This window comes from Hypomesus nipponensis, chromosome 28, assembly GCF_054491055.1.
Source record: "Hypomesus nipponensis isolate SF chromosome 28, ASM5449105v1, whole genome shotgun sequence".
Lineage (NCBI taxonomy): Eukaryota > Metazoa > Chordata > Actinopteri > Osmeriformes > Osmeridae > Hypomesus > Hypomesus nipponensis.
This window is the reverse complement of record NC_140388.1, coordinates 8,946,568-8,972,144: the sequence shown is the minus strand read 5'-3', so window position 1 is coordinate 8,972,144 and position 25,577 is coordinate 8,946,568. Positions and strand designations below refer to the sequence as shown.

The following is a 25,577-nucleotide window of genomic DNA, read 5'->3' as shown; positions in this document are numbered from 1 at the left end:
CACCAAACGGGACTAAACTAAAACCATATTATAAGAAAACACCTGTGAACAGTGACTAAACATTCCCCTTTCTATTAGAACGGCGAAGCTTTCTCTCTGGGCGCCAAATCAAATTACCTTAAGCTTTGTGTAAAATTATCTGCACAACAGTCCTCAGAGACACATTATGAAGCCATATAGGGAGCAATTAGTTGTAAGGTTTTCCCGTGTCAGACACCAATAATTAGGGAAAGCCCATCACATTTAGAGGTACATGCGGATCATTTAGAGAGCACATTAGTGAAGCTCATAGATTTTCCAGGTTGTGTATTATTTAAGATTGATGAAGGCGATACACCGTGAGATAATAATGCATTGATTGAATGTAAAGTAATAAACAGTCTATCCCTACCAAGACTCCCTTACATCGCGCATGTATAACAGATGGATAAAACTCCTGGGAACCTAAATCATATCTATCATTGCAATAGACATGAATTAATAATGCCATGACAGTAGTCTTGTCCACTGATACATATCTCCAACAACAGAGGGAACATTTCCTGGAAGTGAGCAGGTTTGATTTATGATTTTCAATCCAGATAAACAGAAGCAACAAATGGCTGTTATGTTTTGGTAAATGATGGTGTTTATAAACGGTCCTTTGCAGAGACGTTCCGAGATGCTATTCTTCAACCGGGTTGTGGAGCTTAGGGGATGGGCTGTTGCTTGTGGAGACGTACAGAAGCAAAACCTTTGGCAGCTAATATGTTATTTCTGAAGTGGAATCCTTGTGACCTGTTCTGCCTGGCAGGGCAGCGCAACACAAGTGTGACTTTGTGAAGTGAAAACATGGTTCAGCTTGGGGATAGTTTACAATGTGTAAACCCTCTTTGGGATTTTATCTTGTCGTTTTATGGATCAAATCACACAAACAAACAAGGTTAAAGGACATCTGGAGTGTAGAAAACTAGCTTTTTAGCGTAGCTTCCTGAGACTGACTGCAGCCTCTCTCTGCCCCAAACCAGACCAATATAACTGTGCAAAGATCCTGTTTGGGGGGGTTGGGTGATGGAGCCCTGCACAGATAGCCAAGCAGCGGCAGGGACTGCTTTTGTCCGTGTGAACTAGCAAGCTTCCTGCTGTGGCTGGCTCCGGGCCAAGTCCCAAAACCCCAACTCCATTGCTCACACCCCACCCATCCTGGAATGGGCTGAAACATACAACGGAAATTTCCAGGGCCTGTCCGCCCAAGAGCGTGCCCCCCACCCTGCCCCCACCCTCGGCCTCTGCTCCCCTCCCCTCCATCCACAGGGGACGTAGAGCAGCTGGAAGGTGAAGTGCAGCCTGTTGGAAACCCCAGACCAGGGGCCTCGTCTGGGTACTCACTCGAGGGATTGAAGTGAAAGTCAAGCCAGACACCTTATTCACACCTAAAGCACTGAAGCACTCTTTTAATCTGTAACCCCCTGAAAACACAAACTTACCTCCAAGCCACTAGAACCGCGGGAGTGCGGTGAAGTGCCCAGGAGGACACTTCCACGTCAAAGACATCGGCCATTGAGAAACAAAAGAAACTGTGGAAAGCTATTAGGTCTGACAAATCAATTGTCTCACATGCGGCTTACAGTCCTTTCCATTTGCAGACATTCTGAGGTGGATTTCTGACAAGGTAATTAACATGCACAAACACTTCTGACATTAATGCAATAAATCCCTACGGCGCCATTCTGTGTTCGGTAACAATGATAGATATTACCTCGGAAACACCTCTGACAGGTTTGCCTTTCCGCTCGAAAAATCCGAGAGTCCTTGAAGGAGCGTGCTGGTTTAAAATAGAAATGGCCCTCATAGTAGAAGGCCTTACTTTACCTTAACAATTCCCTAATTTTTTCATAGCCAAATGCTTCTGGTTTTAGTCCAGGCTCTCTTCCAGATTTCCAGATTCAAAAACCACAGACAACTTAGACTCAGTCTCGCAGCTGGTTGCATGTTGCAGTGTAATGTCCTCTACACCAACAATATGAAACGAAACTGAACACATTCAGAGCTTAACACTGGGGTGAGTCTGTTCATTCTGTGGTGCTTTTAGGGGGCTGTTCACCCCCCAGTTTGCTCAGTGGGTCAAATCTCCTTTGTCCAGCTGGGACACCTGCAGGTTTAGGGCTATGGGCTGCCCCAGGGCTGCTAGTCATTGATACTGAAAAGCCAGACAACCATCACGTGAAAAGGACACAAGGAACATTGAATTTGTACACATTTGGAAAGCCCTTACATTTGAAAAAATCACATATTCAGCTTTTTTAACTCCTCGTCCCAGATGCGAAGCAGGCGTTCCTGTCTGCGTTGCAGTGTGTGTGTGTGTGAGGTGACTGATGTGGTGTCTATGATGTCATGTGTGTTTCCTGTGCCGTGCGTGTCTAGTCCCTCTAGACTCCTTCCAAGTGTTGAAGACCAGAGTGGTTCAGTGGGCTTGTATTTACAGAGCAGGACGTCAGACAACAATACCCCCCCCCTCCCCCCCCAGGACCCTCTCACATTCCTGTGTGCCTATTGGTGAGGGGGGGGGGGGGGCGCTGTCATTGTCTGTCTGGTCTCCCCCTCTGTCTTCACACACTGAAGACCATAATCCCCCTTCCACACACACACACATTCTACCAGTCCTGCTCCGTAGCCTCCTTAATGTCATCAGCTTTTAGACATAAACCCCTTTTAATTTGATGCATGATTGGAAGATATGTTGTTCACTGGCCCCAACCAGTCAGTCAGGAATCATTATAAAAGACAGATAATGTAGAAAATTGATGTTTTGATCTCTTTACTTAAACAGAGTGTTTGGCGCTGAACTGATATGACCTCCTGGTATTTCCAGACACCAAAAAAAAGGAATCAGACGGAATCCTGTTTTTATATCTTGAAGTCATTCAAGTTCACGGTGATAGTAAACACCTGTGGTAATACTGATTAAACCCATTCCAAAATGAAGTGATTATATTCACATCAGTGTTAAGCTCTGCATGGTTGTCACTCCCTCTGTGCCAACAGAGTGATCCAGATGAGAGAGCCGTATTATATATTGATAGTCATTTAAAAATGAGACTGCAGACTGAATAATTGATTGGCTCCAACATTATGAGTACAGATACATTTGCTGTCATCAAAGTGATGAATCAGAATACCGGTCACGCCCCACAAAACCCAACTAAAGCACTTTAGTAGGGTGTGACAGGATGTCACATCACCGACTCTCATCTAATTCAACTACGCAAACGAGATCCCTCCTCAAACATCATAGAACCACAGCATGTCAATTTAGCCTTTGGAGGAGGGTTTCCCTCAATGAATTCCTCCCGCATTCAAATACTCCAGCACCGAACTGTACCCCTCCCCGATCCACCGTGGGTATGTTCTATCCAGACTGTGTTCCACAGGGGCCCAGTGCTCGTGAACTTCCTCCTTAACGGGTCATCAGTCAGCCACAACTTAACCCCTCTATCTCAGACAACGCTTCCCTCCCCAAATCCCCCTCAGGCCCTGGACTCCCAACATCCCCCTGCCGCCACAGCCTGGAAGTCATCATTGCTACTGCAAACAGAGAGCAGGAAGGTCATTAATAATGGCTCCATTTACTTAACACTGACCCAAACACCTGCTCGTTAATCACAGTGGACATCGGCCTTGATCATTCTTCAGCAGATCCCGATCAGACCTCGACTGTGGACTTCCGTCGCTGCAAAGTCCCATGTTTACCCGGGACACCCTGGTCAGACAAGGTCAAACAGTAATTGAAAACCTTTTGAAAAATACTTTTTTTGTTTTGTTTTCTGGGCCAACGCGCCTTTATGCTTCGGGACTAGAACATTGAGAACTTTCATCCAGGCAAAGTCAAACACAGCAAACATATTTGCAGTACTCTTCATCATGGTTGGCCCACTTAATGAGCCATCAGTGGCAGTTGAATCAGAAGCCTAATCACGCCACCGTCGAGATCAGGGGTTCCCAATCCAGGTCCTCGGGCCTCCTTGCCCTGAATATTTTACATGTTTCCCTGCTCCAACACACCTGATTCCAATGAATGGGTCGTTATCTAGTTTTGCAGAAACCTGCCAACGACCATTCATTTGAATCAGGTGTGTTGGAACAAGGAAACACCTAAAACATGCAGGGCAGGGAGGCCCAAGGACCAGGATTGGGAACCCCTGGTCTAGATCAGTGGTTCTCAATGCTGGTCCTCGGGACCCCCTGCCCTGCATGTTTTAGATATTTCCCTGCTCCAACACACCTGATTCAAATAAATGGGCCTGATAACGACCCATTAATTTGAATCAGGTGTGTTTGAGGAGGGAAACGTCTAAACCATGCAGGGCAGGGGGTCCCGAGGACCAGGATTGAGAACCACTGGTTTAGATGATCCAAACATCCTCACCCTTGCCACCCTGTGGCGTGTGGAGAGTGACTATAACAGACCCACAGACACCCTCACCATGATCTGAATCTCACTCCAAACACAGATCCTAAGACGGTGTCAGTCATGAGTTCTTCTCGCCCAGACTTGCACTGGTATGTTACTGCCCAGTCCTGCTGGAACAGGTCAACGCATCTTCTCTCGCTAGCAAACCACCACCAGCACCAGCGAGCTGCTGTCACGTTCCACGCAGGGACTATTAGAACCCGTGGTGCAAACCCCCTTCTTCAAATCAGACTTGTGTTCATGCGTTTGCTTGGAAGCGCCCCAGGGCAGGACACATGTTCATGGACAGCAGCCCAGCACCAGGAACCAGAGACTTACCAGCTCAACAGATGCGAGTTACGACCCACATGGATCCTGGCTCGTGGTGCTGTCTGCCTCTTTGTTGCTGCCCTCCTGCCGTCCTGAACCCTATAGGAGAGCAGGGGGAGACAGGGGAAGGGGGAACATGGGGGGAGAGAAGGGAGAGGTGGATGACAAAGGAGAGCAGGGGGGAGACAGGGGGAGGCAGGGGAGGGGGGAGAGAAGGGGGAGGTGGATGACAAAGGAGAGCAGGGGGGAGATGGGGAGGCAGGAGAGGAAGGGGGAGGCAGGGGGGGGGAAGACAGGGGGAGGTGGGAGAGCAGGGGGGAGAGAAGGGTGGAGGCAGGAGAGGAGGGCGGAGACGAGAGGCAGGTAGGGAGGGAGAGGCAGAAGAGCAGGGGGGACCACATTAGAGACTGAGCACTCCAAAGCAGAATAGAACACTCTGGAACATTCTTTGGAACATTCTGGAAGTCTCTACCAAGCCTGGGATCCAAAGCTGTAATTTTATTAGTCTGTGCAAGGGCTAGAAATGCAGTTAAAAATCCAATAAATCACTCATAATCGCAAATAATTATTCATGATTGAGTAGTCAGTGTCATTTACACGCAAAGGAAACGAGAGCAGTTGATTTATCACTCGGTGTTAAACTGTCTTTAAGGATAGGAGGCCCTGAAATGTGTTATCTACTGGAGGCTGGGCACAGCAGAAGCACATGAATTTTCATTGCAACAGCTGGGTAGTGCGCTAAAACTCCGTCACACACTGCGATGATTGAGAGGGACGGAGGGCAGACCAGGAGAGGTTCAGTGGAAAGAAATGGACTCCATTTTTGTTACTCTTCCTCCCCAGCTGTCAGCTCGCCCCGCTATCCCATGGGGGGTTGCCACGGTGACAAGAGGCCACATGTCTTGGGGGCGTCGTTGTGGTCAAAGGACCCCATTGTTCTTGTGTTAAGCCGTCTTCTGTATGTCCGTCTGTCAGGAGACTGGGGCTTCACACCCCAACACACACTTAGGAGGGAAAAACAGGCCAGCACAGAGGTGGAGGGCTATTCAACACACACACACACACGCCCATAAAGTAGTAGGTGGCGGCATATTCACCTACACACTCCAATTACAACACATTAAACAGTTTAATAGAGACAAAGAAATAAAGCCATGTAATTGGTCGAATCCTGAGCACAATATGTCTGCTGTGGAACAAAGAGGTTATATGTTCATGTGTCATTAAGATAGAGATTTAATCTATTTTTAAGAGGGAAACCCCCCCCCCCCCCCAACATGAAACGTCTGGAAACAAAGCAGGTGAACACAATTGACCTTTAACAACGTGTCTTTCCCCAGTGTTTCAAAAATCCATCTGGACTGTGGACATATAAATTGATATATGTCAACTGGCTTAGACAGGCAGATGGATGGCTTAATGTGTGTGAAGTTCCAGCTCTGTCCACTAGATGGAAACATGTTCCCACCAGCCCGAGTAACATTTTCATGAGCTGAGCCATCAATCTTCCACGGGGAAAACAAGACCTTCACAAGAAACAGACCAAAATCACCCGTCTCAAAAAGTTTACTTTTGAAGCTTGGTGTAAATTGCCCAGTAATAGATAAGGTCAATATCATTTAGCAGCCAGTTTGCCTGTTATTTTAGTCACAGAGGTCACCTTTTCCACTTGGTTTTATAGACAGATTAAACCAAATTAATCCATGTTTGATATTACGTGCCCTATTAAATGGATTTAAATGTCCCTAAATGACATTAAGATTTGTTTAAAGTGTTGCACCCTCTGGTGGCCACGTTCTGATATGACAAGCACATCGCCAGCCATACTCATTCAGCCAATTTACTCACCATCAAGTATTCATTTGTCACTAGCTGTTGCCCTCGCGTCAGCACTTACCAGTGTGAATGCCTGACAAGCAGCTTCCCACTCCATTAAGACATCTCTCTCTCCCTCTAATAATAGACTGTTCAGGACAGAAATTGTTGAGAAACCCTGTCATCATTTTCCAACCATCAAGACACACTTTCAGTGAGAAGTGAGGAACACATTGACCACTGCATCTTCATACAACAGCTTCATACAGCATGCACTCTGATTACTAATTGAGTGGTGTATTGATTGGTAGATAGTCAGAGGAGATGATTGTGCTTCCAGGTTATTGATCTCCTGGGTTGTAGGAAACCAGCTACAAATCACTAACAGCCCTAGCATGAATCATCAGTAGTTGCTTTCTTTAGAAGGAAAATAATGGTGCTTGAAAACATATGTTTGTTAAATTTAATGGATACAGCATTCACAGATGAAACTGTACAAATCCAACATGAAATCACTGCAGATCCATCACATAAAATCAGGGGTTTTAAAACTAATTTAACAAAACAAGAAACTTCTTTCAACCCCCCACCCCCAAAAAGGGGCCAAACTCCCCCCAAAACCAATGACCTCTCATGTCCAGTGACCTTTTAAACAAGCGGTCAAAGACTTTTAACAGTGTTCTGCTCCACCTTTCTGGGTCCCCACCCCCCTGTCAGAGGGCTGCTTCTGGCTCCTCCCTCATCCCAGGCTCCAGCTCCTGTGGCCGGGGAGGCTGCAGGAGGATGACTGAGCCCCGCCGGCCCCGGGTCTTCCTGCGTACGGCCCTGAGGGAGTCAGGGGACGTGTGGGGGACCCAGGCCAGGCCGCCGTCCACCACCCCTGCTTCCTGGCTCCTGTGGTTCCTGAGGCTGCGGCGTACCGAGCGCTGCCCCCTGCTGGCCCGGGGTCTCAGGACGTCCTCGATGCTGAACTCCAGCTGGTGCCAGGCGGGCAGGGAGGGCTCCGGCCCGTCGGACGCGCATCCCTCCGAGCTGTGGGGGTCGTCCTCTTCCTGGCTGGCTCCGTGGGGCCTCCCTTGCCCCTCCGTCCCCTCCCCTGGCTGGGCCTCCCTTGGCTGGGCCTCCCCTGGCTGGGCCTCCCCTGGTTGGGGCTCCCCTGGTTGGGGCTCCCCTGGTTGGGGCTCCCCTGGTTGGGCTGTGTGCTGCTGTGTGCTGGGGGGTAGCCGTGACCTCTTCCTGCCTCGGGGGCGCCCCCTAGCAGCCTTGAAACGCCTCTGGCTGGGCCTCTCTGTTACCAGGCTGGCCTGCGCCTGCTCTGAGTCTGCTTCCTGGTCGGTGGTTTCCGAGGGGGGGGAGGGTGCTGGGGAATCCTGGGCTGGCGTGCGAGAGGGAGGGCTGGACCTTGCGTCCTCCAGGGCTGCCGTCTGGTCACCGCAGGGCTGCTCGCTGCGCCTCTCCGATTGGTCCTCGGGCACTTCGCTCAGCCAATGATCGGCCGGGACGCTGACCTTTCGACCTCTCCCTCTCCCCGGGGTCTCGGTCCTGGGCCCCGACCCCCTCCTGGGGGTCCTCCTGGTAGAGAAGGCGCCGGAAGGTGCGGGAGGCTCCGGCTCGCCGTCATAGGTCACGGGAGCTCCCGCCGCGCTCTCATTGGTGGAGGCACCGAAGCGCTCGCGCCAAAGTTTAGCGGCCATGACGAGGTCACTCAGAGCCGGCGAAGAGTCCGACTCCTGGGTGTTGGCTGAGGGGGGTGGAGAGGGTACGTCAGGTCAGGACCATGCTGGACCACAAGAAAGGACCCTGGACATTTGTATCTGTGCGTGTAGCTCGAGTGTACCTCTGTGTGTGTGTGTGTGTCCAGAGTGTGTACCTGTGTGTGTGTGTGTGTCCAGAGGGAGTACCTGTGTGTGTGTGTCTGTCCAGAGTGTGTACCTGTGTGTGTGTGTGTGTCCAGAGGGAGTACCTGTGTGTGTGTGTGTGTCCAGAGGGTGTACCTGTGTGTGTGTGTCTGTCCAGAGTGTGTACCTGTGTGTACCTGTGTGTGTGTGTGTCCAGAGTGTGTACCTGTGTGTGTGTGTGTTTGTCCAGAGTGTGTACCTGTGTGTGTGTTTGTCCAGAGTGTGTACCTGTGTGTGTGTGTGTTTGTCCAGAGTGTGTACCTGTGTGTGTGTGTGTTTGTCCAGAGTGTGTACCTGTGTGTGTGTTAGCACGGGGCCGCTGGGGTGTGGGGGAGCGGCTGGCCGACGCCAGGGTCTCGGTGATGGGGCTCAGCGCCGGGTCCCTGGAGGCGTAGGCTCTGGAGCCGTACAGCGTGCGGTCCACCTCCTTACAGCCCCAGCCTCGCCTCGCCGACGCCTTCTGAGGACACACACACACACCCGTAAAGCTCAACTGGGTCTGAACCACGAGCAAACAGCTCATCCCATCACTGTGAGGGAGGAGGGGCGGATCCGCTTGCAGAGTCGCGGAAAGACGAGCGGCTTCCTCCGTGCCCGCTCCCTGAAGACTGACAGCCCAGACTGGGAGAGGAGACGGGGGTGGTGGAGGAGAGAAGGAGAAGAGAGGAGACAGTTTGCCGACAGGGAGAGGGAGGCAGGAGACAGAGACAGAGAGAGAGGGCCAGTCTCACCTTCATCTTCACACCTGCAGACTTGGCAGCGGATCGTGTTGACCTCTTCATCGCAGGCTCTACCTCCTCAGGCTGCTGTGAGAGAGAGAGAGACAGAGATATACACATGAGGGAGAGAGACATAGATATACACAAGAGGGAGAGAGACAGAGATATACACATGAGGGAGAGAGACATAGATATACACAAGAGGGAGAGGGAGGGAGAGAGACAGAGATATACACATGAGGGAGAGAGACATAGATATACACAAGAGGGAGAGGGAGGGAGAGAGACAGAGATATACACATGAGGGAGAGGGAGGGAGAGAGACATAGATATACACAAGAGGGAGAGGGAGGGAGAGAGACAGAGATATACACATGAGGGAGAGGGAGGGAGAGAGACAGGGAGAGGAAAAGAGACACAGAGAGATGAAGACAACTTCGATCAAGTTAATAGTAGAATCTAATAATATTTGTTAGTAGCAGGAAGCCATCATTCACTCAATTATGTTATGAAGTCGGCAGGTGCGTTGCCCGGCGACAAAAATATAAACGAGTTGGCAGGCATGTTGAGCTGCACTAAGCTATGGAGCCATGGACCTCAGGAGACGCCAATGGGCACTGCACTAGGAATACTAGATGTGATGCTGAGGGAGAAGATACAGACCTTCCTCTTCCTGCTGTTAGAAGTGGCTGGGACTGAGGCTGGGGCACCCACATCCTGTGGTTCAGGCCCCAGGACAGGGACTGAGGCTGGGGCACCCACATCCTGTGGTTCAGGCCCCAGGACAGGGACTGAGGCTGGGGCACCCACATCCTGTGGTTCAGGCCCCAGGACAGGGACTGAGGCTGGGGCACCCACATCCTGTGGTTCAGGCCCCAGGACAGGGACTGAGGCCGGGGCACCCACATCCTGTGGTTCAGGCCCCAGGACAGGGACTGAGGCTGGGGCACCCACATCCTGTGGTTCAGGCCCCAGGACAGGGACTGAGGCTGGGGCACCCACATCCTGTGGTTCAGGCCCCAGGACAGGGACTGAGGCCGGGGCACCCACATCCTGTGGTTCAGGCCCCAGGACAGGGACTGAGGCTGGGGCATCCACATCCGCTGGTTCAGGCCCCAGGACAGGGACTGAGGCTGGGGCACCCACATCCTGTGGTTCAGGCCCCAGGACAGGGACTGAGGCTGGGGCACCCACATCCTGTGGTTCAGGCCCCAGGACAGGGACTGAGGCTGGGGCACCCACATCCTGTGGTTCAGGCCCCAGGACAGGGACTGAGGCCGGGGCACCCACATCCTGTGGTTCAGGCCCCAGGACAGGGACTGAGGCTGGGGCACCCACATCCTGTGGTTCAGGCCCCAGGACAGGGACTGAGGCTGGGGCATCCACATCCGCTGGTTCAGGCCCCAGGACAGGGTTTCTGGCAGGATTGGAGTCAGACTCTAGCTCCGAGGGTGGATCTACTGCAAACACAACTCCGCCTTTAGTCTCCAGGCTGACACACACTGACACCTCAGATAACACGTCACAAAGCCGGGAGGTGGCAGGCTGGGGGTGGCAGGCTGGGGGTGACAGGCGGGGGGGGGGCATACCCAGGGGGAAACTGGAGGGACAGAGAGAGGATAAAAGAGAAGCGAGCTCACCTCGGAAGACGTCCGTAAACAAAACCTCCCGGAACGCTGCGTTCAAGTCCAGCGGCTGGGTCTCCCAGCTCACGTCTGACGGAACAACGAGCCTATTAGAACACGGCCCGCCTGCTTAAACTGTCTCCAGAGCAGCCAGAGCAGCAGTCACCAGGAACACACGACTCACCTGTCTCATCCACCAATGACCTTTCACTGTCATCCATGGTGAAAGCAATCTGTGTGGGGGGGGGGGGGGGGGGGGGGAGAGAAATTAATAATCCAACAGAGAAACCACCAAAACACCACAATACAGCGCTTAACCAAGACACCTCATTTTCAAGGTTTAAGAGGGAGTGTTTGGTAGTAAATGCAAAACCCCTGAAATGAAGATTTACCTCTTCCGGGGTGTCAGCGCCGGCCCCCCTGGGCCCCCTCCTGAGAGGTGGGGAGGCCCCGGAGGGGCTGCTGAAGTCAAGCTGGGGGGGCGCGGAGGAGGACTGGCTCCTCTGGGGGGTCTTCAGCGCGGAGCGCACCTGGGACCCCCCTGCCGAAGGCGGGGGCGCGCGGGCCGGCGTGGCCCCCTTCTGGAGAGGGGTGCTGGGGGGCAGGTTCTTGTCGAAGAACTCCGGCGAGAGGGGAGCGCCGAAACGAACGCGCTTCTTTCGGACGGCGGAGTGAGCAGAGGGATCGCCATCTGGGGGGGGGGGGGGGGGGCGTGTTACATTTACCCTCTGCAGAGGAGCTTCGCTCAGCCGTAAGACACTGTTAGCAGACGATAAATTAAAGGGCTCTTCGCTGCTCTCCTTGTCTCTACTGTGTGTGTGTGTGGACTATCAAGGATATTTTGTCTGCAATAACGCCTCCCATCCCTGCCGTGGAGGGAAGTGAAGGGTGGGCTGCTGAGGTCTGGAGGAGGGGGGGGGGGGTCTACCTTTGCGGTTGGGCTCCGGGGATGAAGGCATACAGAACAGAGGGGGCAGAGGGGGCCCGCCGTCCCCCGGCCTGGCCCCCGCTTCAGGGAAGCTGTCCTGTGGAGGAGACGAGGAGGGAGACAGAGGTGAGGCCTGAGAGCAAGCACCTGATGAAGGGCATCAACAAGGTCTTCACAAGAGGCTGTCACAGGTGCGTGTGCGTATTTCACCTGCTGCTCCTTGGCAGGGGAGTGTGCTGGAGGGGGCTGGGGGGGCGAGGGGCTCACCGGGACCTCTGCCCCAGGCTGTGGCTGTGCTCTGTCCTGCTCAACTGAATCCTGCACACGGAGGGTGACAGTTTACAGGCTACCAGCACATCACGTTGACAGTCGGATGAACTATATCGTACAATAGGACATACTTTACATTCAGTGGGACACACAATATCCACATGCAGTAGGTACAATAGGACATATCACATCTGCATAGGTACAGTAGCACGTTCGAAATATACAGAACAAATGAACAACACAAGTTTACAACTAGTTATAAATTAGACGATTTAGAATAGAAGGACACTCAAAAAAAGACACTCAAGCCAATCCAAAAGGTATGTAAAGGGCCTTTGGTGTAGAGTCTAATTGATAGTACTGTGTAGGCTCAGTGTGTGTTACCTCCCCTGTCTTCTGCAGGCTGTGCTGGAGGGTGGGAGCGTTGGCCTCCCTAATCTCCCCCTCGCAGAGGCCAGGGCACCACCTCTTATTGGGCAGGGGGGTCACGGGGGGCGGGCAGTTCTCCTTCCACGCGTCTCGGCTCCTCCCATCTAGATAAGCGCCGCCCATCAACACACCCAATGAGGAAGACGTCGAACGTTGCAGGAGCAGCGCGCACGTCAAGAAGGCTGGGTCAATCCTCGCCGGCTGCGGTGATGTCGTGTCGGCGAAACAGGACGTGCAAAAAAACGAGATACTCGATACTATTGTTCTGACATTCAGAGGACTCACCGGACTGATCCTTTCTTGTCTTGATGCACTCCGCAAATGGATTCTCCTGCCTTGGCTTCTTTTCAGGCATCTCTTCCTCTTCTTCACACAGGAGGCTTTGGAAGATGGCCATCTCCTGCTTCAACTTGGAGACCCTTGGAGTGAAGGGGCGCGCACTGACAGACTGTGGCAAAGATAGAGAGTTGATGACATAAACACTTAACAGACAGGTCAGTCTTGCAGGCAGATAGTGACAAATACGTTGACGTGTAGGCCTATTGTGCGACTGACCAAGCTGGATCTCACCTCGGTAGTTGCTGGTGGAGTTTTCATCATCCTCTGCTGAGCGATGTATCGGATGAGAGAGTTCGTCTCCGGTGAGCCACGGACACCGACATTGGATCTTCGTTTCAATTTCAACTGGGCCAAGCGGGACTTGTCTGAAAACACAGTAACAGTTGGATACATTAGCCAGATAGTACAGCGCGACCATAAACGACAAATGTACTGTACTTTATAACGAGTCTTAAATAAAACATTGCCGTTTCTAACTTTAAGAAGGCCTTACCTTTACGGCCGGAAGATGGGGTAAAGCTCTGGGGGGAAATGCCCAGCTGAGACGTTGTTAAAAGGGAGAAGTCCATGGGGGTATTGCTTAGGGGGGGGAGGCATTGGTCTTTCAATGGTGTCAGGATTTCAACACCATCTATGTTGCCCACGTTTAGCTCGGAGCTAGCCATGATCTGACAAAACATGAACCACTGAACATTCAACACCAGTCTCACTTGTCAAACTGAGATCGCACATACGATTAAAACCTCAGATAGCAATACAGTTTCAAATGTGACAAAGGTTTACAAATAAGTCCCCTTTCTTGTTGAAGGCCTATTTACAGATCAAAGCTAACTAGCTAGCAACTGCAACTGTAACGTTAGCAAGCTATCTAGAATGCACTACTTCGTTACTGTACTAGTGTAGATCTGCCTAGCTGCTACATCATCATTCACAAAAGACACATCTTACCTGTCGGGTGGAATCTCACTAAAGGAATTAAACACAGACCTAGATTATCTTGAAAAAAGTATAAACCTCAGTATTAATTATTGCATATTAAATAGATCATTATCTGGCAACTACCTAGCAAACTCAGCTAACACGCTACGTTGGTTGTACCCTCATTCAAAATTCGCTCCAGTCCTTTAGCACAAGGTGCCATGTCACTAGATCCTTCCGCAGAAAAAGTAAACAACGGTAGCTTATACCTCCAAACCACATAACACTGCTATCAAAATATTACTGAAAGATATGTATTTGATCCACATAAACAAAATGCCTAAAAAAAGCTATTTTTAAACAATGAATAAATGAAATAACAAGTGTGAACGTTTTGGGAACTATTTTTTTGGTGATCAACATATGGGACGAGCTTAAATACGAACTAGCCAACAGGAGGCTAAAATTGAATCACGTGTCCTCGGAATAGCCAATTACGATTCTCTGTTTGTGGCAGATTCGGGACCAGTTAAATGTAATTCTAGAAGTCCCTAGATTAAAATAAAATACAATCTAATTTATCAATGCTTAATGCGTTATAATAGCCCTACTGAGCTCGCTCTGTGTTATGTCAGTGGCCACGTTTTTTTCCACCAACGTTACCAGGGTGTTTCCGAAGTACGAGGGTTCCGTATTCATGAAAAAAAATCAGTATTCAAAATTCTCTCTTAATCTACATAGCAAACCAAGTTGCCTATTTGCAGTAATTTGCTGTAGTTTACATTATTGTTCACCGTGCCTAGAAACTGATGTGTGGTTACTTCTTAGTTACTGTGCCTGGTAAATACAGACTGTGACTTTTCTCTGACCACCAAAATTTGATATTCACTTCGGACTTCTGAAATCTCCCCTATGACAGACTGGTCATTTAATCAGCCTCCAAACAAGTCGTCAACACTGTTAAAACAAAACATGTTATTTCTCTCACTATCTGTTTCTATCCATTGCAGTGGACCACAATCCCATACAACACATTAGCGAATTCTTCTCCAGTTCTCCTCCGTTTCGGCCTGGATGGTGCAAGATGAAGGCGTGCAGCTGCTGTGACCCAGCTGTGTATTTAATGGGCCTGGCTCTCATGTTTACCACAGCTGGGTCCGTGTGTGTGTGTGCATCAGCTGGGCTATGGAGAGCATGTGGCCTCCGTACCACCATCAAATAAGCTGGGAGAACAATTACTAACAATTACTAATCACACACTATTTATAAACAGGACTGTGTGTTTAGATGCATATTAGATGATTGGTTGTCATCAAGCCTTATTAAACACAGACACACTATTTGAGGAGGTCTCGTTTTATTCATGTATGTATATACACATATAAAAAATAAGGACATATGTACAATGATAATAAATATCGTAATGTTTGTACAAGCAAAATAAGTTACTAAACATCCTTTAAAAACAAACATACAAGATCATGAAAAGACAGGAACCGTTGCAACTTAAAGCAAAAAGGAGAGCAAATGTGAAACAATATTTAGGATAATAACACTACAAATTATAATCACAGAGCAACACAACTTATAGCGTGAAGTGAGAACACTTCTATGGATGTTTAGCAGATCCAGATATAACATGCTGATTGTTTTTCTTCATCTTGAGACCTGCATATTCCTTTTATGAGATGTCTTACATCTTAGAGAATATCCAAATGTGTCTTTCATAACGTAAAAATAAAAAGGCAATGCAAAATTGAAAGGCCTAAATCAAAAGAATCTATATCGGAGAGCTTGTATGGTTTGAAACTGCTGGGTTGGAGGGTCTCAGTGGCTAATTGATTAGTAATGAAGTGGTTCTTTGAACCAGTATATTGAGACACATTAAAACATATGATCTGCTCTGAAAGCACAGCAACTTGTTTTGGTTACGGGCAAGATACGAAGCTCTCCAAAGTTCTACGTTTTGGTAATGTATTCAGCCTTTCATATGGTCGAGATCAGGATAGAGATAGCAGATAACTACCGACATGTAAACAGGATGTCCACCAGCCCAGAGCGTGCTCTCTCTCTCTCTCTCTCTCTCTCTCTCTCTCTCTCTCTCTCTCTCTCTCTCTCTCTCTCTCTCTCTCTCTTAGGAGGAGGAGGAGGAGCGCCACGCTGTATGCTGTGTTAAATATGCAGGAACGTTGCATTCACAACTTCAGTTCTATGAAGTGGACGGACTGTATAAACTTAAATATAAAAAGTGGAATGAAATAAAACATGAAATAAAATGAATGACGCGGAGAGGGGGAGAAAAAAAAGCAACCGCAGTCTACTTTGGCTTATCCAAAGGTGAAGAGGCACTGCAAAAATAAACAACTTTACAATGTCATCAGTTCTTACAACTCTTAACCATAAATATGAAAATTGTGTTTTCTTCTTCGATAGAACGTTGGAGTTTTGGAAAAGTTGAAACGTCCTTCATTTCTACGAGGGGCGACCATTGGAGTCAAAGATGTATAGTACATTTTCAGAGAAGGTCATGCAACACGAGGGGGAAACCACTGATGTGAAGTACCTCTACAACCTGAGGATCGTTCAGTATACTACATCCCCTTCCGCTGTCCCTACATTGTGGGAAAGAAAAAAATAGACTCGTCCTTAAGTTCCCTCTGTGTGTGTGTGTCTGTGTGTGTCTGTGTGTGTGTGTGTGTCTGTGTGTGTGTGGTCCTCCTGCCCTCACGGACGTGTCACCAAAGCCATCCCTGTAGGACAAAGCACAGGAAGAGTAGAAGAGACAGGAGGAGAGACAGGTTAGTGTGGTCAAACATACTCATCCATCGGCAAACAAAGCAAGCCTCGAGGGTTCTTGAACGGGGCCCTGGCCAAATGATTCTAGGTGACAAGGCAAGACGAAGCACTAAACCCCCTTCTGCAGCGATGCTCGCAAACCGCTACAATGGGGCCGAACATCTTGAAAAGAAAGCCGTTTGTATATACGTGACTTGGACAGTTTCAAAATGATCCTGCCAACGACATTGGTGAGCGTGTGAATCTGTCAGTGTGACGCGAGGTGAAAAGAAGCAATACCTCGGACCGACGAGCTGCTGCATCCTGTCCGGAGACGTCGGCTTCCCACCTGACTCATCCATCTCTCACCCCGCCCATTCCTCCGTCAGCACGGGCAGTGTGTGTGTGTGTGTGGTTTAACAGTGTCCTTCCGTTGCAGAGTGTCCAGGTTATCCACAGTGGCTCCAGGTCATTCTCCGGGCGTCGGTATCAGGGTTGGGTCAGGGCCACAGCGGGGCAATGTCCAGTTACAATCCACTTCCAGGTTTGGCATTCAGGGTGGTGCAAAAGGGAGGGTTTTGTTTATGGCAGTACGAGCCTCCTCCCCCCCACCCAAACAAAGCACTTGTTAAGATATCCACTGTATTCACAACAGCTCAGTGACCAGTCAACTACATTCCACCAGCCGCCCCCCATATTCTGCAATACTTTCGTCTGAAAATACAATTGTATCTTTGCTGTTCTGAGGAACTGGGTTCAATTCAAACTGTCCAAAAGCCACAGAACTAAGTAAAGAGCGAATGGAGGAAACCCAATAACCAAAACGTATTAGTAGATGCGTCTTATTTTCTCTACAGGTGTATTAGTGGGGTTCACTTGTAGAGTTATACTATTTTGTGCGGCAAAGGCAAGGTTTTTCTAAGTGCCACATTCTCAGAAGGGTGCTTTAAAGCCATTGGTCACCACTGAACACTACTGTAGTCCATAACACACAGTAAAAGAACACATAGCAACGTCTTCATTTCAAACCATCACCACAAATGAACGTGGCAGGTGTCGAAGCAGCCTCTCTGGAGAAAGACAACGTGAAAAAAGTACAAATTGAGAAAGTCGGAGAGTTTGTCCTTCACACAAAGCCCGCCCCCCCCCCCCCCGCGCCCCCTGCGAGTCTTTCCTACTCAAGCTTCATTTCTCTCTCGCTCTTCTTCGTTCCACCCCTTCCTCCCCAGGTCGACCCCTGGAGAGAGGGATGTGATTGTCGTCTTGCTCTGAGATTAATTAGTCTTTTGTAGAACTCTCTCCCTCTCTTGGCTCATTAATATGAAATCGAGTCTGTTCTCCTTTTTTAAGTGCAGAAAAGAAAAGAAAGTCTCATTGTGAGAAGAGCAGGTCGTTCCATCTTCATGCCCGCCCCCGCCTGCTTATTGGTTCAGCTCAGGGGCTGACACCTTGTCATGTTCTGAATGGTCCATTTCTTAACAGGACCACCTGTCCCATGGAAACAAGCGTGTTGGTTTTCCTGTCATGCTCTAGACAGGCTGCGATGCGTTTTGCTGCCTTCACATACAGATGCACACAGCTTGGGATGGCACAGCGGGGAAACAAAGAGCCTCGTCGAACCACTCAGAGACGCCGCGGCCGACGCGTGCCTTCCAGAGCACGATAATTACAAGAGAGAGCGGGTTTGCTGTGTGTGTGTGTGTGTGACATGCTATGTGCTAAAACGGTCTCCAGTCACAGACTCAACCAAACAGGCATTGGCAGAGAGACAGTGGAAGGAAAGAGAGAGAGACACACAGAGAGAGAGGAGCCGAGTAAAGAAGTAGAGTGTGGTCCTTTTGAAGGAGGGAGGTAGGTTAGTTGTTGGTTGTTTTTTTTCTTCCCCCGGACGGGAACTCGCTAGACGGAAGACTCCTCGGGGTTGGCGTCGGGCAGCACGCTCCGTTGCTGCAGGGTCCTCCTCAGCTCCTCCTTGAAGGGGCTCGTGTAGTCGTTCCCCACCCCGCCCAGCCCTCCGGCCAGCCCGCCTCCCCCCGCGCCGCCCCCGCTAACCCTCTCCTCCCCAGCCGAGCTCAGGTTGAGGCGGATGTAGCCGTTGCTGCCCTGGCCTCGGATGTTGGTGAGGCTAAGGCGGCTGGGGGAGTGGATGGGCTGGCCGGGGATGGTGCTGGGAGAGGACGTGCTGGCGCTGGGGCACAGGGCGTGGCCGGGGACGATCTTCAGCGAGCCGTCCAAGTAGTAGTAGTTGGCGCCCGTCTCCCAGAAGCGGTCCTCGTCGCTGGGCATCTTGCTGGGCACAAAGGTGGGCGGCTCTTTGGGTAGGGTGATGGGGTATACCAGGGTGCTCTCCAGGGGCTTCATATCTGCCCCTTTGCCCAACGCCAGCTTCAGACGCCTGCGGAGGTACAGCGCCACCACCAGGAGCAGCAGACAGGCCGCGCCCAGCGTGATGACCAGCACCCAGAACAGCCCCATGCTGCCGTCTGGCGCCCGGGCCTCCATGAAGACGGGCGCGCTGGCCACCACCGCCACCTGGTAGCGCTCCGTCTGGAACTTGACCCCCTGCTCCTCCGAGTAGCACACGTAGCGGCCCGCCTGCAGCTGGCCCGCCTGGGGCACCACCAGAGCTCGCAGGGCCCGGTCGAAGCGAGGACCCCCCGCCTCGGGGTCGCCCAGCGGGAGCTCCCGGTCGTTCAGGACCCAGGTGGGCTGGGCCAGGTTGGACACCAGCTGGCAGGGCAGCACCATGTCCGAGCCCACCACCACCGTCACGTTACGCAGCCGGGAGTGATCTGGACACCAGGGGGCGACAGAGAGAGAGAGAGGCAGGGGGTCAGTCGCACAGGGCCTCGCTCGGCCCTCATCTGAATTCATTAGACGTGAACTTGTTGACAATTTAATTCCCTCAGCTGCTAGACATGCATTGTGTAGTGATTGCGTCTGGTCACCAGGGGCCGCTAGTAGGGCATCTCTCTCTCTCTCTCTCTCTCTCTCTCTCTCTCTCACTCTCACTCTCACTCTCTCACTCACCAGGGCTGGGGATGGAGACGGGCTTGTCAAACTTGGCCTTGCCCCGGCTGAACCTCTCCAGCATGAGGTCCTGTGACAGGGAGGAGGTGGACCTGAGGGAGCAGAGAGGAGGGCACAACCGTGAGCCGGGCCGCGAGGCTGGTCTCCTGCAACAGGCTGACCCTGCCCGGCCAGCAGGGGCGGGGGGGAGAGGGGACAAGGGGGGGCAAGCTCACCCGCGGTGGAGGTCGATGCGGACACAGGCGCGGCCCTCGCTGTCCCAGGCGCAGTAGGGGTCCCGGGACAGTAGACAGTCTGGCTGAGACTGATAGCGGCTGCAGTTGGCCAAGGGCAGCTGGAGAACCTCTGAACGAGAACCAATGTACAAGTACTTCTAGAAAGAGAGAGGGAGAGAGAGAGAGGGAGAGAGAGAGAAAAAGAGAGAGCGAAAAAGAGAGAGAGAGGGAAGGAGAGAGAGAGAGGGAGAGTGGGAAAGAGAGAGCGAAAGAAGGGATAAAAAAAATATATGAAAAAGTGGGGGAAAAAACGGACCAGTCAGAAAAGGGCAGCAGAGATAATGGGATAATCACTCTCAATTACAATAACATTTTGTTTCCCTCCCAAATCCCTCCATCCCTGTTGGGTTGTGCTTTCACAAAGCCTGTTATGAAATCACTGGCCAGTGTAAGCTCCCTTTAATGAGATAAGGATCTGTCTGTCTCTGGATGCCACCAGTCAGACATGTTAGGGAGAGAGAGGGAGAGGCAGAGAGAGAGAGGCAGAGAGAGAGAGGCAGAGAGAAAGAGGCAGAGAAAGAGGCAGAGAGAGAGGCAGAGAGAGAGAGAGGCAGAGAGAGAGAGAGGCAGAGAGAGAGAGAGAGAGAGAGGCAGAGAAAGAGAGGCAGAGAGAGAGGCAGAGAGAGAGGCAGAGAGAGAGAGAGAGAGAGAGAGGCAGAGAGAAAAAGGCAGAGAGAGAGAGGCAGAGAGAGAGAGGCAGAGAGAGAGAGGCAGAGAGAGAGGCAGAGAGAGAGAGAGGTAGAGAGAGAGAGAGGCAGAGAGAGGGAGAGGCAAAGAGAGAGGCAGAGAGAGAGAGAGTGTGAGAGAGGCAGAGAGAGAGAGACAATGACAGAGAGACAGAAACAGAGGCAGAGAGAGAGAGGCAAAGACAGACACAGATAAAGACAAGATGCGTTACCTTGGCGTGAGAGATGGTTAGACTGTCGACTGGCTGGGGAGACTCAAAGAGCTGGATCTCCTCAATCACATGGGCCTCCGAACCCAGGATCACCACCCTCTGGAGCCAACCGTCCGCTGTAGAGGAGGGAACAAGCAAGCAAGCAAAATTTATTTATAAAGCACTTTAAAATTCAAGGGAGGGAGAAAAGAGAGACGAGCGATGAAAGAGGAGGGTGTGAGTGGAGGGGGACAATGGTGTGAAGAGAGGAGGGAATTAAGGGTATAATATTAGAGGATTGCGCTATTTTTCCGCTTGGATTTTGTGGACAAGGTTACGTGGCTTGCTTTGAAAGGCACACTGCAGCTGGTGAGCCAGCCTTGTATGTGTGTGTGTGTGTGTGTGTGTGTGTGCACGTGTCCGTGACAGTGAGACTGCAAAGACGAAATGAGTGTGCGAGGACAGCGACGTGTACATTTGTGCGGGTGTAATTGCGTGCGTTCGTGTGTGCGATTTCTTTTGACAGGTTTATGTGTTAAGATTCGGTCTGCTCTGCTTCCTGCCCCCACGACAGTGAGGCTGTCATGGGTAATGTGAGAGACTGACCCCGCCTCTCCCCTCCCCTCCCCTACACACACACACACACACACACACACCCCCGCACACACCAGACGTATCATGCTCTCTGCTCACTATGCAGGGCCATCTCTGCTAATCCCAGATCCCATAGTCGGCGTTGTGTCGCCTCTCCTCTCCCCATCAGCTGGCTCTGCTTTGCCAGTTAAAAGCTAATCAAGCCCGCGGCCCAATCAGCGCCGTGTGTTCGCCTGCCAACGGCCCCGTTGAGTTTGTGCTGCGAAGCACAACAGGAGGGGAGGTTTGCCAGCCAGGAAGAGGGAGAGGAGGAAGGAGGGAGGAAGGAGAAAGGAGGAGGGAGGGGGAGGAAGGAGGAGGGAGGGAAAGAGAGGAGGGAGTGTGAGAGAGAGAAAGACAGGGTAGAGACATAAATGGAGACAAAGATGGAAAGTGTGAAAGAGAGAGGAGTGAGAAAGAGAGGGGAGTGAGAGAGAGAGAGAGAGAGAGAGAGAGAGAGAGAGAGGGAGAGAGAGAGAAAAAGAGAGAGATAGGGGAGTGAAAAGAGAGGGGAGTGAGAGAGAGAGAGAGGGAGACAGAGAGAGAGAGAGAGAGAGAGAGAGAGAGAGAGAGAGAGAGAGAGAGAGAGAGAGGGAGAGAGAGAGAGAGAGAGAGAGATAGAGAGAGAGGGGAGTGAAAAGAGAGCAAGCGAGGGAGGGTTACCGCTGTCGACAGTCACATGTTGCGCCACAGTGATCTGAATGGTGAGGTACAGCATTTAGGATTCATGATCTGTCTGGAAACAAGACAGGACTCCCTCCATCCCAGCTCTACTGATCTGAGACCAGCCCTGTGTCTGCCTCTACAGTTCTACTGATCTGAGACCAGCCCCTGTGTCTGCCTCTACAGCTCTACTGATCTGAGACCAGCCCCGTGTCTGCCTCTACAGCTCTACTGATCTGAGACCAGCCCTGTGTCTGCCTCTACAGCTCTACTGATCTGAGACCAGCCCCATGTCTGCCTCTACAGCTCTACTGATCTGAGACCAGCCCTGTGTCTGCCTCCTGTGCAGGGTGAGGACATGGGCTGACTCCATCTGTGCAAGATCTGGCACTAAACCGCACCCAATTCTTTTTTAAATATTGTTTTGTACTTTCTCTGTACATATTTGTTTGTTTCTTTGGATAAAAGTATCTGTTAGATAAAAAACAAATGTCCTAATGTTATTTTAGACGCAGCTCTGACAGGACCAGTGTGAAGTGGGCAGAGAGGCGATCGTCTCCTGGTGTACGCTTGGTGTCCGTACAAGTGTGTGTGTGTTATCCGTGTGCCAGTGTTGCAGTGCCCGTTACCTGTGCCCAGGAACAGCATGTTGTAGGGGCGTTGGTCCAGGGCGCTGACGCGGTCCACCGCCAGCCGGGTGAAGTTGACCCCCTTGGTGAGCAGCAGAGGGCGCCCCTGAGCACGCTCCTCCATCAGGGGGTGCTTCTTGGCAAAGTTGAGGGTGGCGTCAGGCAGCTGCAGGGTGCTGTTGTAGCCGTTCTCCCTGTGCCAGTTGGTGATGCACTGTACCACGAGGAAGAGGGGGGGAAGGGAGGAGAGAGAGGGAGGGGGTGGGTGGGGAGGGAGGGAAGAAAGGAGAAAAACAAGCAAGGGATAGACGGAGACAGGGGCAAGGAGAGAGAAGAGAGAAAAAATTGTTAGTTGTGACGACAGGTTGGCAGGCCTGTCCGTGTCCTTATCTTCCTCCTGCTCTCAGGAACTCTCTCATCTCTCCCCCCATGCTCACCGCTCCAGGTCGGGGGCTGGGCACAGGGCCAGAGAAGCGAGCCCACCTCTGGGAGCCCTCCCTGTACTCCTTATAGGGCCCGTCAAAAACCTTCTTCACCTCCCCGATCTGGTACTGGCACACGGCCGATACGTCCACATCCCCCCTGAAACACACGCACACACACGAACACACACACACGCACACACACACAAGTTCATGAGGATTCAGCAGAAGATGAGGACCACATAAGCTATACAAGTGTTCTCCAATATCTTCAAAAGCAGCTTGACAAAACCTTCACGGACTGAGTCATGTCTCATAAAAGGGTTCTTGGCGCCTTTCTCTCCCTCTCATCCTCTCTCGCCCCCTCTGCCTCCTCCCCCCTCATCCTCTGCCTCCTCCCCCTCATCCTCTCTGCCTCCTCCCCCCTCATCCTCTCCCTCCTCCCCCTTCATCCTCTCCCCCCTCTCCCCTCATCCTGCCCGCCTCTTCCTCTCCCCCCCCTCTATCCGTCTCTCCACCCCCCCCCCCCCCCCTTCCTCCTGCCCGGCCTCAGGCTGTGCCAGGCTGACTCACCACTGGGCGTGGAAGATGCCGTAGAAGGTGGTGGAGCGCCAGTCGGTGCCCGGCAGGGTGAACACGGCCCGGAGGTTGTTAAAGGAGACGCGGCGCTCGGGCAGCGAGCACACCAGAGACGCCTTCTGGAAGGTCGTCCACTTCTTCTGCAGGGTCCTAGTGCCCCCCAGATCACCCTGCAGAGAGAGGAAGGGGGTCAGGCAGAGTTAGGGACAGGGTCAGGTGTGTGTGTGTGTGGGGGGGGGGTTGGATAGAAAGTGAGGGGGTGGGGGGACAAATGTCCATGGAATTACATGAAGGCAGTGTGGGAGTTGGTGGTCTATGGATGAGAATTGTGTGTGTGCGTGCGTGTGTGTGTGCTGACCTTGCAGACACGGGCCACCCGGGCCACTGTGAGCTCAGAGTCACAGTCCAGCTCCACGGCTCTCTCGCTGAAGAAGAAGTAGATCTTATCATCGTCTCCCTCCTTGCTGCCACTCGACTCTCTCACCAGGGCCGAGGCCACAAAGTCAGGCTCTGCGCGCGCGCGCACACACACATACACACACACACAGGCATGAGAAAGGAGCACACACACACACATCATGTAATACCCTCTCACCTCTCCCAATCTCAGACCCTCTCACCTTCCCTACCCTTGTCTCCTTCAAAACCCTTTCCATTATCTGTCTGTCCTCCAACCTCATCCCTGCACCTCTTAACCTGCCCTTAACATATAGATGACCCTCTCTCCTTCTGTCCTTACCATCTTGCCCGTCTCCTCTATGCATCTCTTTCCTCTCTCCCATCGCCTCTCTCCATATCTATCTCTCCATCTCTTCTCTCTGCCTCTCCTCTCTCTAGATCTATCTCTCCATCTCTTCTCTCTGCCTCTCCTCTCTCCAGATCTATCTCTCCATCTCTTCTCTCTGCCTCTCCTCTCTCCAGATCTATCTCTCCATCTCCTCTCTCTGCCTCTCCTCTCTCCAGATCTATCTCTCCATCTCTTCTCTCTGCCTCTCCTCTCTCCATATCCGTGTCCCGTCTCCATTTCCCCTCTTTCATCCCTCCGTCTCTTTCGTCCCTCACTAACGGAGCTCTCCAAGCAGCCTAACACCCACATCTGTCACCCCCTTCACGCTCTCTCCTTTCATTTCTCTCTAACAACTCTTTGCTCACCTCTCTCTCCATTTATCTTCCCCCCACCCCCCTCTCCCCCTCCCCCCTCTCTTTTCACCCTGCCTCCGCCCCACCCCCCTCTCCCCCTCCCCCCTCTCTTTTCACCCTGCCTCCGCCCCACCCCGCTCTCTCTCACCGTTGAGCCAGGCTGGCAGGTATTCACTCTTCATGCTGTAGTGCTGCTGGCCCAGGTTACGCAGGATCACAGGCTCTGTCCCCAGGAAGTTGTTGAGGGTGGCAGAGTACAGCTCTCGGTCTGAAGAACACAGGCAGGATGAGTCACACACACACACACTCGCACACACACACACAGACAGGCATGGTATGCAAGAACAGAGACACACATAAACACTCAGGTGACCTACCTACGATCAGGCCTGTGTGGCCCTTGGCAGGATCATAAGGACATTTGCCCTTCCCGTCCTCCAGGGCGGCACTGCTGAGGCTGAAGTGGTCTGCGTTCTGCACGGTGACAGACACACACACACACACACACAGAGACACACACACACACACAGGTTGGTCAGTGTGCGGTCACACAGCTGCAGGCTGTGTCTGTCCCTGACATCCACCACAGCAGAAGCATGCGTCGTGCCGTCACATCACTGTCAAACGTACACTCTCTCTCACACACACACACACACCCACCGCACCCACGTTCCAAAAATCCCCATAGCAATGATATTCCTGTCTTTGTCCTGTCTGTGTGTGCACGTGTGTGTGTGTGTGTGTGTGTGTGTGTGTGGGGGGGGGGGTTGGAGATTTGCACAGCTCGGAGAGCTTGCTGGAGGAGATGTGGAATTCTAGGCTCTAAAAAAGCTGTCTGCACTAACACAGACACA

The 25,577-nt window shown here is 51.7% G+C and overlaps 2 protein-coding genes and 1 long non-coding RNA gene across 6 annotated transcripts in view; all 3 read right to left on the bottom strand.

Moving 5' to 3' along the window:
* Positions 1–7,019: 7,019 nt before the first annotated feature.
* cdca2 (cell division cycle associated 2) lies at positions 7,020–14,116 on the bottom strand. 4 transcript variants are annotated; one of them, XM_084695206.1, is made up of 15 exons: positions 13,881–14,116; positions 13,731–13,778; positions 13,276–13,450; positions 13,014–13,147; positions 12,729–12,891; positions 12,399–12,547; positions 11,955–12,062; positions 11,745–11,841; positions 11,209–11,507; positions 11,001–11,049; positions 10,832–10,906; positions 9,855–10,651; positions 9,204–9,278; positions 8,767–8,932; positions 7,020–8,315 (listed from the first exon to the last, which is right to left on the bottom strand). In XM_084695206.1, exons 3-15 carry the CDS (start codon positions 13,445–13,447, stop codon positions 7,288–7,290), a joined length of 3,312 nt encoding a protein of 1,103 aa, XP_084551332.1. In that variant the 5' UTR covers positions 13,448–13,450; positions 13,731–13,778; positions 13,881–14,116; the 3' UTR covers positions 7,020–7,287. The 4 variants fall into 4 exon arrangements, with proteins under 4 accessions (XP_084551332.1, XP_084551331.1, XP_084551334.1 ...); XM_084695205.1 differs by having other exon boundaries at positions 13,731–14,116; XM_084695208.1 differs by having other exon boundaries at positions 9,204–9,275; positions 13,731–14,116.
* A 924-nt stretch (positions 14,117–15,040) lies between these two features.
* On the bottom strand, positions 15,041–17,601 carry LOC146219885 (uncharacterized). The gene is made up of 2 exons (XR_014751040.1): positions 16,776–17,601; positions 15,041–16,450 (listed from the first exon to the last, which is right to left on the bottom strand). It is a non-coding gene; the product is annotated as an uncharacterized LOC146219885 (long non-coding RNA).
* Positions 17,602–17,638: 37 nt separating this feature from the next.
* sema4c (sema domain, immunoglobulin domain (Ig), transmembrane domain (TM) and short cytoplasmic domain, (semaphorin) 4C) overlaps positions 17,639–25,577 on the bottom strand; it is a 38,314-nt gene continuing 30,375 nt past the window's right edge. Inside the window, exons 7-16 of the mRNA XM_084695195.1 lie at positions 25,101–25,197; positions 24,872–24,991; positions 23,942–24,093; positions 23,578–23,753; positions 23,020–23,164; positions 22,583–22,796; positions 20,679–20,794; positions 19,721–19,878; positions 19,506–19,597; positions 17,639–19,267 (exon numbers count right to left, since the gene is read on the bottom strand). Coding sequence (XP_084551321.1) covers positions 18,375–19,267; positions 19,506–19,597; positions 19,721–19,878; positions 20,679–20,794; positions 22,583–22,796; positions 23,020–23,164; positions 23,578–23,753; positions 23,942–24,093; positions 24,872–24,991; positions 25,101–25,197 — 2,163 coding nt within the window. The 3' untranslated portion in view covers positions 17,639–18,374. The remainder of the gene's footprint in view (positions 19,268–19,505; positions 19,598–19,720; positions 19,879–20,678; positions 20,795–22,582; positions 22,797–23,019; positions 23,165–23,577; positions 23,754–23,941; positions 24,094–24,871; positions 24,992–25,100; positions 25,198–25,577) is intronic.